The 13,199-nt window shown below is 35.1% G+C and overlaps 1 protein-coding gene across 1 annotated transcript in view; it reads left to right on the top strand.

The window, feature by feature from the left end:
- Positions 1-13,199, top strand: part of SIPA1L2 (signal-induced proliferation-associated 1 like 2) — a 76,011-nt gene that overhangs the window by 41,872 nt on the left and 20,940 nt on the right. Inside the window, exons 10-15 of the mRNA XM_010004540.1 lie at positions 2,095-2,178; positions 3,646-3,749; positions 4,156-4,259; positions 6,956-7,344; positions 10,949-11,173; positions 12,998-13,151. Of these exons, the coding sequence (XP_010002842.1) occupies positions 2,095-2,178; positions 3,646-3,749; positions 4,156-4,259; positions 6,956-7,344; positions 10,949-11,173; positions 12,998-13,151 (1,060 nt within the window). The remainder of the gene's footprint in view (positions 1-2,094; positions 2,179-3,645; positions 3,750-4,155; positions 4,260-6,955; positions 7,345-10,948; positions 11,174-12,997; positions 13,152-13,199) is intronic.

Raw genomic sequence — 13,199 nt, 5'->3', positions numbered from 1 at the left:
CCTAACTGGCAAGGTCTTTCCACGTGGAAAGAAGCATAGTTGATGGTTTGGCAGAGAGATGGGCTTAAAACAAAAGAGTTTGAAATAAGTTTGAGTAGTACTTATAGGTAGTCTTGTAAGGGTGAAAATACATACGCAAGCTAGGAAAATTGTAAATACATTTTAGAGAGTCAGAGATTCAATATCAATTTAGACAAGTTGAAGACTGCAGGCAGTGAAAAGCAGGTTGATAAAACAGGGAAGTTACAGCAACTGATCTGAAAATGAGCTAACATTGAAGTCAGTGATAAAATGATTGCTTTTAGAGATAAAAAGAGGAAGAAGCAACAGAAACGTGGGTTAGATATGGTAAAAGACATAAGCAGCAAAAGTGCAACTACTGTGACATGTAAAAGTTAGGGCCCCAATCCCTGGAGTGAAATTAAAAACTGGGACCTGAACACTTGTGCTTCTATTACAGTTCCTGAAGAGAGTTAAGTGCTTTGGGAAAGCAATCCAAATGCTTTTGTGTTGATCAAGGAGTTTTGTCTAATTAGTAGCTAAGAAAAATAAGGACATCCTTGAGCTGTACTTCTGTTTTTACAAAATGCCTAATTCTGTGACAGCTGTTCATAGTGAGTGCCTAAGAGTGATGCTTCAGTCAGACTCACTCTGTGGTTTTCTCACCAAGAAGTCTGTGTACTTTCATCCTTGAGTCACTCTTGTAGGCGGGTGTGTCCTTTCACCTGCAGTCCAGGATCCATTCCTGAGAGCAAGCATCTGCTACTCTTCTGTCAAGGAACTACTGTATTTCTGTGGTTCTCCTTTTGTAGCCACCTTTTGTTTAGGAGTCTAATGGCTAGACACTTGCCCAGCAAATGGGAGACTTGGGACCTAGACATTCCTCACGCTGTTATAGTACAAGCCAATCTCCCGGTTTTGAAGACAATGTGCTAAACATCAGTTTGGAGACTGGAAACACATAGGTTCATACCTTGCCCATTCCTTAACACTGTTTTACTTAAACTGTGCAAGAAATGCAAAGTTCTTTGTGGTAGGAGGGAAGAACACACAACTGAATTCAGTTGTAGCCTATAGACTTTATTCACTTGATTGAGAAAGTCTCAATCCTGTCAATGCTCATCAGAAAGAGACAGGCTGAAAAGTTAAGCTCTACACAAGCTACTTATTGTATGTTTCACTGTTAGACAAAATATGATAGCTGATATCTTTAAATTTTTTTAAGCTGAACAGTAAAGTTGCTTATTGTAAGTCGTATCCTTGGGTGACTGTTGTGCATAAATCCAAAACTACTTATTTTCACGTCTTCCTTGGCTACATACAGCAATTTCTACACTTAGCCTTTAAGCAAAAAAAAAAAAAAAAAAAAAAAAATTACAAAGGGAAATACAGGGAATTCAAGATAATACCACTGGGGGAAATTGTATTTTACTTATGGACTGATATGTACAGAAGCTAAGGATAAAAGGGTGATCAAAACCAAATTTGAGGATTGCAATTCAATGATCTGGAAATCCAAGAGGAGTAATTAAAGACATTGTTAAACATGAGGCTCAAAAGTTTAAATAACAAATACAAAATACTATTAATGAAAATGTTTTATTATTGCTCCTTTATGTAAAAAAATCAGCAAAATAAAGAAATACTGGTATTACCATGTCTAAATTACTATTTTGAAATTTTTGTTAGTTGCTTTGCATATATTCCAATTTTGTGAGAGCTTCTCACATGTAAATTCAGAGACCTAATCCAGGTGCCCTGACTCCTAAGTAATCCCACTTGTTCAGAAGTAAAGCTAGATGTAATGCAAATAGGATTTAGCACTTCATTTTTCTTTTTTTGTACCTTTTTGTGAAGTCAGTAAGAAATATCTTACTATTGATGAAATAAATACTATACTTTTAAAAATACTTGGGTATGTTTTATGAAAATAAGATAAAATTGTAAATTCCCAAGATGACTGTAATTAAGTGTTCATACTGCTCTGCATTATTTGTAAATATGAATGTATTTTATAAAAGAAACAGCTCATTTCAAATCTGAAATCCCAGAAATACTTCAGTGCACTGTTACTGACTCTAGTCAACATTACAGAAGTTCTCCGAGCAACCAGTCCTCCTCCAGTGACCCTGGACCCAGTGGGAGCAGCCAGTGGAGACAGCAAGTGGGATATGATGGGTATTGGTGATTTTTAAATTATTTTCTTTTAAATCTTGCTATAACTCCCATACATCTTCTTTTTGAAGAAAGATTTACGTGGATGTTCTGTATCGCAGATTTATTTGCATACTCTGTTAGTATATTTTTAGATGTACAGGTTTAATGATCTTTAATGTGACAAGTATGCCAATACAATCCTAAAGCCATACAACTTTAATTCTTTAGCACCAAATTGCTATTTTACAATTCAGGTAAATAACAAGCAGTTTTTAGGTTTGCTTTCCCAGAAGTAGGCCAGAAATGAGCTAGTAACTCAGAACTAGAGTAATAATATCTCCTCCTTTTGCTTCAGTGGAAAGATATTTGATTAAATCATTACCTTTATGGTCTTCAAAGGTTTTATTCCTACTGTGCTTATTCCAGTGGCATCCATTCCCTAACATCTCTTCTCAAAAAAGTAGCACTCTTTCAGAGGTCTCATCTCCCTAAAAGGCTGTTGTGGGATAGAGATGGTACTTTATCATTCCTTTTAATTATTTGGTGCTGAAGTTCCAAAGTTATCTATCTGTGTATAAAAGACCAACTCAATATACTGTCCATGTTATAAGAATTATTATGTGAGACATATGTTCTAAATTACTTTAATTGTATCACTTTGTTGTATAAATACAGCTGTCAAGAACACTCCTGTTATAAAATATTTAGTTGTGGCAGTGTCTACATAGCATAATATAAAAGCATTCCAGACTGGCCACTTGGCTTTCAGAAGCTACTTCTCAGAAAAAAAATGCAAATATTGAAAGCATTGAAACCTGCTTTGGCATTAATGTTTGTGAATAAGATGTTCTGTGTAGCAGATATATATGTAATATCATGGAGGCTCCTCAAGGAATTGCAGAATACTTACTGAAAACTCTGGCAGCTAAATAGATGCTAATAATTCAAATAAAACTATAGCAATTGTTTGGACAGTAAATGCATGAAAATGCATCTTACGTAATTTTTCCAGCACAGTTGAACCTTGCTTTTCATGTGTTGCTTTGTGAAATTACTTAAGTTTTGCAATGCAATACAAAGCAATGTTCTTGGTAATAGCTTACATAATCTGAATGTGAAAACCTGCAAAATTAGAGGTACTTTCTGTGGGCTTAGTTCATAAAGCAGTTAAGCATACATGACTGTGGTTCTCCGTTGCAAAAACCTTTGGATCTATAGCCCCAAGAATGCATTTCTTCTATAAGTTCAGTGTCGTCTTGGTCTGTTCACACTAAAGATATACTGGTATGCTTTTGAAAAAATTGCATGTAAATATTTCCATGCAGTGTTTGGAAGTGTTGCTATACTTGCTTGGTGTGAGAGATGATGATTGTTTAAACAAATCACTTACAGAATATTTGCTTTGAAGAGTAAAAAGTGTTGTTCATCAGTTAACTGTTTTTTTAGGATAAAAACCCAAACAGCTTATTTTTCCGCTTACATTACAAGGTGTCAGTCCCCTTTGCTCCATGAACACCACCAAGGTTCAGGCTCACTAGAGTGTGAAGGAGGCAGAGAACGAGAGGAAGCTTTGGAAGGAACTAGGCATTCTGGTAATAAAACCCTTTGTATATTAAAAACAACTGTCCCTTGCAATGCAGTGCCTGTTGAAGTGCAGCCAATTTCTGATGTAGGGGTTTGATAGACAAAGAGCATGTGAAATGACAGTGAAAGTAGGGACTGTTACAGTCTAACAGAATATGGTGGGGGATATTTCAATAATACTTGGAACAAACTACTCTGGAACTTCAGGAAGCCTCATGAATGATGAAAAATGGGTTGACTTTCATTGAGTTATCATAGGAAAACTAGATCTTAGGAAATTCTGCAAAGATATATATTGCTGATTCCGAAGAGTGTACAGGTTTGAAACCTGATGCTAAGCATGTACCTTTTTCTTTTGTACAGTATACTCATGTTTTTAGCATTCAGACATTAAAACACAATTATTTATGGCAGAAACCAAGTGGCATGCACCATCGAACAAAGTCCTGAGCTCCTATAAAGAACGGGCTTTACAGAAAGAAGGCAGTGGCAAGGAGTCACCAAACAAACTTTCACATGTAAGTCTTTTACATGTAAGTCTTTTACTTGGATGTCATTTGAATCTCAAAAAAAAATAAATTAAGAAAACCCCTTACCCTGGACTTAAAAAAATACATTTTAGTAATTTATGAAGATCACTGTGTGTTTTGGGAGGCAAAGATTATGCTTACCTAGGTGTGGTCTGAATTGAGTATGCTTAATCTATTTATAAACTGAGAACTCCAAGAGAGCTTGGTTCTGGGACATCGAGGAGATAAAATGTGTATTTATAGCTTCATTCATACTGTCTTGCTTAATATGTGAAGTAGTTCATGTCCTTTTAAAAACATAATTATGTTCATCATACCACTTGTCATGTCACATGAAATACCCATGTCCTATAATTATTAACAATTGTATGTTGGGGATGCTGAAAGAATTTCTAGTTTAGTGGCTTGTCTTCAGTAATGGCAAAATCCTCAGTGACTTAGTGATGGAAAGTACATTAATGATAAGCATGGTCTTTTTTATTTTTTTTGTTTGTTTGATTTTTACATGGTAAAACCTGCTATATGGAGCAAGAATTAGTACACTATTTATAGACTTATATTGGTAAGAGTATGGGGCCAGTTTCTTATGTACATTAATACCTTATGAGAATCTAGCTTGGTACTTCTTGAAAAAAGGTACTATCAGAAAGAACTATGCACATGAAGACAAAAATGCTTTCTTTTACCTTAAGCCAAATTTGTCGGAAGTTAGATTTCGTATATATAGCAATCAGTATTAAACAGAGCACCGATACCAAAGTTAAACACTGAGTTTACTTAACTTCAAAGAGAAGTTTGTGCTGATAGCAGCTCTCATGCTTTTAGGATGATGCAAATCAGAACAGAAAATTTCATAATGAGCTTATGCTTGTGTTTGCTGCATCTGCATATGTGTACTGCAGGTGCAAAAGAACTATGTTATACAAAGCAAGAATCAGTGTTATTATAAAGACAATATTAATAAAATGAGGCTATGTTGTTGTTAGGTGCTGTAAAACAGAAAAAAAAAAAATGGTCACCGTCTTGTAAAGGACCTTGTAATGTTCTCTCGTGTGTCCCTTTTTAGTTCAGCTCAATTTGCCATATGCCTGCCAGTGAATTTCATGCTGAGGGCAGCCACAACTAATGTACAAGACCTCTGTAAAAAATTTAACCATGAGACAAAGAAGTCTGTGCTGTCTTTTCATCAGGTTTAACTTGGGGGAAGAAGGAGGGGCAATTTCACTGGCTATCTTTTAGCTCTCTTTATTCTCCTGGAATATTTTTTTTTCTTTGTTTTATATTTGTTTTGTGTTGTGTTTTTTTTTAAATTTTCCTCCATGACAGTCTTTAACAACATGCAACAATTAGGGCCAAGCTGAGCTTTCCTGCAATAATGTCTCCTGGCTCAAGGAAATGCGTAAATGATCCCAAGCTATGGTCATAGTGAACTTTGAGCAGTTCAAGATGTATGTATAAAGAGCTGTTTTCCAGATTCCCTGCTGCTTGGAGGTTCAGGGAAGTGCCTAAGCATATATGTTCAGCAGCATACAGGAAATTTTTGGGAAGGTTCATGCACGCTATGTGTCCTCTGAGGCTAATTTTATGCCTTTGAGCTTTTTTTGGTGTCATCCTTGTCCCTTCCCCCGCCCCGCTTCTTTCCACTTTGGTTCCATTTTACATTTACAGTAAGAAGTGACATGCCTTTTCTCCAGACGCCTTTCTCCAAGTCACTATTCCCAGAAGAATTTCCATCAATTGTATTTTCATCAATTGTTCCATTGTTTTTAAGGTGACAGCTGTCTTGTAGAGATTGGAATTAATGCAAAAGTAACCCCTCCTTTTTTTCTGAAATAATTTTCTGAGATTTCAAGGCCTTTGAATTTCCATGTGGAATAAAACTGTCATTTCTGGAAAGGCTGCCCTGTCTAACTAATGTGTGAGGAAGAGCTATGGTTATACACACCTGCTGGGAGAGACATCTAGTAAAAAACTTAGTCACCCTTCACACTTAAGTTCTACCTAATAGAAGTCCATCTGCCCTTATTCTGGCTGCTCTGCTACTCAGATAAGTTAATCCAACTCTCAGTAAAATTTTCTTTAAAAAAACCCAAAAACCTCCCCCCAATGTTATTGACTCAAATGCCTGAGCTTAGCTTAAGGCACTGTGATTTAAGTTTCTTTCATCTGGTACACACACATCCCAATTGGCTTCAATTTAACTAGCCACACATCCAATTGGATTCAATCCATGTTTCACCCACACTGAGAAAAAGCCATGGATAATTCAGTCTTCAGTGTTTTTCAGATTTGCAGTAGAACTTACTGAAACAAATAATGATCAGTGCTTCTAGCTTTAACAAATGCTGATTTTATCTGTTCAGAAATACAATTTTATGGATGTTAAGCAGGTGCTGTAATGAGAAAATTCAAGTGTGATCTTAGGATTTGCCACAGAAGATGGAACTAGAGCCTTTTTATATGCAGTGGCATGAACCTTTAATATGTCTAGCCAGTTGTGCAATTCATTTTGTAGAAACTGGTGGTATAATGAGCTCTTTTCATATTTTGCAGTTATTTTCTATGATATTGTAAAAAAATAATAAAATGGTCTTTGAATGGCACAAATTCAGTAATTTATGTAAAAATAAATATTTAGCAATTTAACTTGAGGGGGGTCTTTTTTTTGTTTTCTTGCCATTAAGATTGGAGATAAAAGCTGTTCAAGCCACTCAAGCAGCAACACCCTGTCCAGTAATACATCCAGCAACAGTGATGAAAAACACTTTGGTTCTGGAGATCTGATGGATCCTGAGCTTCTGGGATTAACATATATAAAAGGGGCTTCTACTGACAGTGGAATTGATACAGCTCCCTGCATGCCCGCTCCTCTTCTGGCCCCTTTGCATCTTGCTGGCAGCAGGTCTGGCGTACATTGTCGTACTGAGCAGTGGACTGAGTCTTCTGAAACTCCCGGGCCAGATGATGATCCAGCTAAAATCTATGCTGTTCACAGCTATGCTGCTGCTATTTCTACCAGTCACACAGCTGAAGGCAGTATGGGAGACCTAAGTGAAATCTCCTCTCATTCCAGGTATGTTTCTTACAAATTGGAGATTATAGTTTTTAGACTAACATACAAAGAACTCTTTTTCAGTGTTGTTTTCTTTCCTTTCTTTGAAAGTGTACTGAAGTGATTTGTTTTTTTCTCTTATTTCAATTCCCATATGAGCAAATTTTAGGCAATTTTACATGCCTAAAAGCATAGCTAGCCTTACTCCCAGATCTGATAGAGACTTTATATGTGACCTTGTGCATACTGCTTATGTTTTTAAGTTGGGAAACATCCCTGTGTAAAAGTTTGCACCTATAACTTATTTACTATAATATTTTTGGTGCAGTGTAATGTATTACCTGGGAGTTAATGCTGAGGGAAATGAGAAAATTGCAATGGACAATTTTTCCATATAGTGATGGACAATTTTTGCATATATTGAAATGATATTGCATATCATTCCCCCTAATTTACATTTTTGTGATGTAGGTTTTACAATTTTTTTTGTTGAACTGAATTTTCGTTCGATTTTCAGCTCTTCTTTTTGTTCGCACTGGAATGTGTGCATGATACATCTGTTGTAAAGCAAACTTTGAAATTACACTTTTACAGCTGGTTGCCTTTATCTCCCAATTTCCATTTTATGGTGACTTTGAAGTTGAAGCTTTGGTCTGTGTGTTAGGGTTTTTACTGTGTAAAGTGTGGAAGGAAATTGTTCTTCCCCTCTGACTTCACTGTTTTCAATGTCAATCGACACAGGAAAAGAACCAAATAATACCTTATATCTCATTTATTTGTGTGCTTCTTGTGAGTGGATTAATCTTGTATACTTACTCTGATTTTCCGATATTTTTTTTAACAAGTTATAGAAGATAGTATGAAATACATATGTATTCATTATATATGTTATGTATGTTATATATATTGAATAGACTATTGTGAAAACTAAGTAAATGCTTTCACAATTAAGCTTTCACTACTCTTGTGATAAGGCAGAAGCTCCAGATTTACTCTGCTTTGTGTATGTTAAGATTTATTTTTATATTATGTGACTTCTAAAGTGCTAAAAATAAGCTCTGTGTTTCTAGGACTTCACCATAATGATCTGAAATAGATGGCTAATGGATAGAATATGTATTCTCAGCATTTTGTGTGGCGGCTGTCATATTTAAAGTGGCAGGCAGCCATTAAGTAATCTGCTGCTCACTTCTATTGTAATAAACATTTTCTGGATTATTTTTTTTATTATTTTATTTTTTTAAAGCATATAGATTTTAAGTGAGTTTACCTAGGCATTTCCAAAATAGTAATTGTTATTGAGATGATGACTCGCATTAGGATTGCCCGTTTCCACTTTGGCAGGAGCAATGTTTTCAAACAATCACCTTCTAATTTGTGTGCCAAATCCTTTGCTATAGGAGTGTCAGACTTCTGTTATGTGACCCAGCTGTTTTGTTTAAACATTGCCTACATATCCTTCAAGTCATGTTGGAGTGATGAATAATTTACTAGTAGGGTTTAAAAGCTGGCATCACCTGTACAGCACCCACAGGCACACAGTATTAAAAAATATCTAATTTTATAGCTGTGATACTGCAACACTGACTTGTTCAAATAGACATAAGAAAGTTGTGTCAACATATAAGCATGCTGAATCATATATATATATATATTTTCTAACTGGTCAGACACTGAGTTTGTATTTCTTCATAATCAATAATAATGAAATTATAACATTATTGAGGCTTTAATTCAAATTTTTTTTACAAATATTAAATAGTAAATTTGTTCTGCTGTAGCTAAAGAGTATAAGACTTCAAAAATCAGGCCCACAGAGTCTTGGAATGTCAGATTTATAAATGCAACATTTCCTTATTAAAATTATATTCAGTTTGTTGAATAAAGTGCAATGCACAGGGAAGATGTTGGTTGGTTGAAAGATACTGGCCCGATTCTCTAACATCAACAGATAAATAACTATAGTGTCCAAGATTTACAGAAATAAATCTACTGTGGTAAACAACATCTCAACCTGCATGACTGCCTTGAGCTGTCAACAACATTATGTCTCACAGCTCTGCTATTAGTAGAGTTTTATCTCTCCTACTTTATATTAATTATGCTCATGAATTATTAAGTACCTTCATGTTACTGTAGCTGAAACAACTTAGCTCCATTGCCCATAGTTTTGCTTCGTTTCTTTCAAGGAACATCTTTTGGATCCTAGAAATATGTACTGTTTGTTCTAACCATTGCATTGAACATTATCTAACACCAGGCTTTCATAGGCATTTTATTTCTTAATTTCTTAATTTAAACCAACAAAATGAGGTTGGATGTTCAATTTTTCTTAAATGTAGGTGCAAAAGGATGTTTAAAATCCTCTGGATAATGTTTTTGTTGATATGCATTTTACGTTGTGCTTAAGTGTTTGCTTCATCCTCAGATTTCAGGTTTTCGTAACTGAATTATTTTATTCACCATATATTTACATATTATTTGCATATTTTCAAGGATGGCAAGAAAAAAAGCTTTTAACAACCTTTGCATTATTTTGTTTCCCCCAAAACCTCATAATCCTGTTTCTGCTTTTTGGGGAAGCAGAGGGTGGAGAGGAGAGAAAATAAATTGTTTTTAAGATTAAATGCACTTAGTACCTGTGATCAACATTACTAATCTATTGCCTTAATAATTCAATTTTCTTCCACAGTCTTCCACAGCATTTTCATTTGGTCTAATGATACCTGTACATGTTGCCTTGCTTGTATTTGACTGCATGGACAGCAGTGTAGCCATGTCTGTTACAGTTCCAGCAACACCTTCTGGACCACTGTGATTTAATCCAATGCTTTGGGGATTAGATTAGAAGATAGCACTGTGAATGGCATTTATAAACCAAGAACAAAAGTTAGGAACTTTAGGAGGTTCCAGCCTCTGATTTTAAGGCAAGGCATTTGGTTTCTAAATGCTTTGCTCACTTCACCTCCAAGATGAAAAGAAGAAATTTATTCTGCAAGGAAGCGTTTGCTTCAGTTAATTTTAAATAATTTTGAGAGTCTACAATAAAAGGTTTCCTTAGTGCCTACTGGTGCAATTATTCATAATAAAACAGGCTATTAAAGTTATGCAGGGGACTGTTTTTGTTTAACTGAAACTTACCTCTACTGATATTAAATTCTCAATGGTACTGAATGAAAGACACAGCATGAACTGGCAAAATGATCATGAAGTGGAAAAGCAGAGAAGTTTTATAATTAGAGATATATTTGGGGTAATTCCCAATGTAGTTCTTGAGGTAAATTGAGTTATACTATTAATAATGTGTGTGTACACATTTATTTAAAATTCCATGCACAGATTCTCTATATATGTCTTTAACTTAATCTTCTAACTTTATTTCATATCAGTTTGCATTAGCATTTTGTCAAGTTGAATTGTGTACATTAATTGCTTTAGAAACTTATCACAATTCTGTTCTCAAAGAGCTTTAATGTATATGCTGATGGTATGGAGAAAATTACTGTACAGATATTGCTACCTTGATTTGAACTGTGCGAAAAACTCAACAATAAGAAGTGTTTCTGATCTGTTACTGTGTAGCAGATTTCATTTCTTCTTTTCTGTGTTTTCTTTGCCTTTTTAGTGGGTCACATCATTCAGGAAGCCCATCGACACATTGCTCCAAAAAGAGTGGCTCCCTCGATAGCTCCAAAGTGTATATAGTGTCGCAGAATAGTAGTCAACAGAGTCCTGGGTCAGTTTCAAAACCATACCACAGACAAGGAGCAGTGAGTAAATATGTCATTGGATGGAAAAAATCAGAAGGAAGTCCTACACCTGAAGAAGCTGAAGTTTCTGAATGCCATGAGTAAGAACTTTATTTGTCTTTGGGGATGGGGACAGGTAATGAAAATTACTTTACAATAGCATAGAAAAATGGAAAATTGCAAATTCTGTTTTGCTTTTAAATACTTGGGTTTTTTTCTGGATCAAAGGTACCTTTAAAAAAAAAATACAATAACTGCACAGAATACTCTGTTCTCTCGTTTTGTTCAGCTGCATCTTTTTCCCATGTGTCAAAGGAAGCGAAGTGACAGGAGTTTCTGAAATTGTAGCTAAAAACATATGGCTATGTCAGACATTCTGAATTTCTGTTTTAAAACTCTCAGAAACAATTGGGAAGGTACAATTTTATTAAGGTCTTAAAGACCTTTTCTGTGAATTTTCAGGAACTTCAGTTAGTTGAAAAAAGCTTATCTTATGACATTTCTATAATGAACCTTACTACCTTGTTGCATATTACATCAACTAGTAAATTACAGATGAGAGACAGGATGATAAACATATCCATGATCTATGGTAGATAATTTTAATAAATTAGTGCCAGTTGTGGTATTTCAGTGCTGCTTTGGCATCTTTTTCTGGCTGTTTCTTTGTGTTATTACACACGTGGTGATTTCCTTCTCCCCCACCCCAATGTCTGAATTGCTTAAATTTTTAGTTGTAGTAGTATTTACCCTTAGGAAGTGGTAACTTCACTGATTCCCCCAAGTTTTTGCATTTTGAAGTTGATGAACTCCTGAAACAAATTATTTTGCATGGAACCCATAAACCAAAATTGCATAATGAATCACAGTATTTAAACTGAAACCACAGCAATTTGGAAAAGTGTCTTCAAGAGCTACTTCTATCTAAGAAATATTGATTGCATATGGAAGCACTTGATATATTAGAAAATATTTTCAGAGTTTTCCATGGCATTGCTTTACCTCTTTCTTTCTAGGAAAGCTTTCTGTACATCACAGAGAGGAAATACATCTCTGAGAATAATTGTATAGAAATAAAATAACATCTCTAATTACCAGTAATGATGAAAATCAGGTCACTTGCTCAATGTTGTGCCAGTATAGCATATAATTCACTGAGAAGTACACTTTACCATAGCAAAGCTTGTTTTCTCTGTGCTGAAGAGAGTCACTGATTATACTGCGCTTGGCAGTAATGGTTTCAAATGTATGCTCTGTGTGATTGGAACCTCTAGGTCTTTCAATTGCTTTTTCAGAGTAAAACTGTTAAAACTCTCCCTCTCAGTGGCAGGAAGCTGAAGGATAATAATTGAGTTTGACAGTCTTGTTGACTAAATAAGGAAGACAGCTAGTTTACTTAGAGCTTTATGAAGTTGCTGATAATAAAACACACTTGGCACATGGCACAGTCAATTACCAATACACTTCAAAAAATTGGCATTGATGACCACAGTCATTTTGCCAGGTTGTGAGGCTGGATGCAGTAGCAAACTATGAGGTATTGATTTTCTTATTTACTAAGGAAGTAAAAGTTACAATATTTTGTGATGAACTATTGGAAACATTAATATAAATACAGCTTAAGCAATAGAAAAGCGTGGTGTGCAAAAAATAGAGGCAAACAAGGAGAAACAAGCGTTATGCTCTTATAAGTTGTTCTTTAGAATTCTGAAATCTGATTTTTCAGTGGTTTAAGAATGTAATTTTGGAACCACAAACAGATTCATAAATATAAAATAGTAAAAAAAAAAAATGTTCTAAATAAGTGCATGCTGTGTCAGGAGTTAATTCTAATAATTTTTACTTTGTGGCAGAAAATGAATGCAGTTTTTCAAAAACAGGAGTACTATTGCAATTCTTGCTAAAAACACCAATTGTTTCAACAGAGTGTATGATGATATTGATGCTGTGTCTGCATCAAGTCCACTCCAAACTTCAGTGAGGAATGCTGTTGTGGAAAGCCAGCAAGTCTTGTCCAAAGAAGATTTTCTGAAGTTGATGTTACCAGACAGCATGTCTATGGAAGAGGGCAGAAGAAAGGTAAACTACTTTCTTTGGCTTTATGTATCTCAGATACAGTTACCTTAG

Source organism: Chaetura pelagica, unplaced genomic scaffold, assembly GCF_000747805.2.
Source record: "Chaetura pelagica isolate M959 unplaced genomic scaffold, ChaPel_1.0 scaffold9, whole genome shotgun sequence".
Lineage (NCBI taxonomy): Eukaryota > Metazoa > Chordata > Aves > Apodiformes > Apodidae > Chaetura > Chaetura pelagica.
This window is presented reverse-complemented; position numbering and strand designations above follow the sequence as displayed.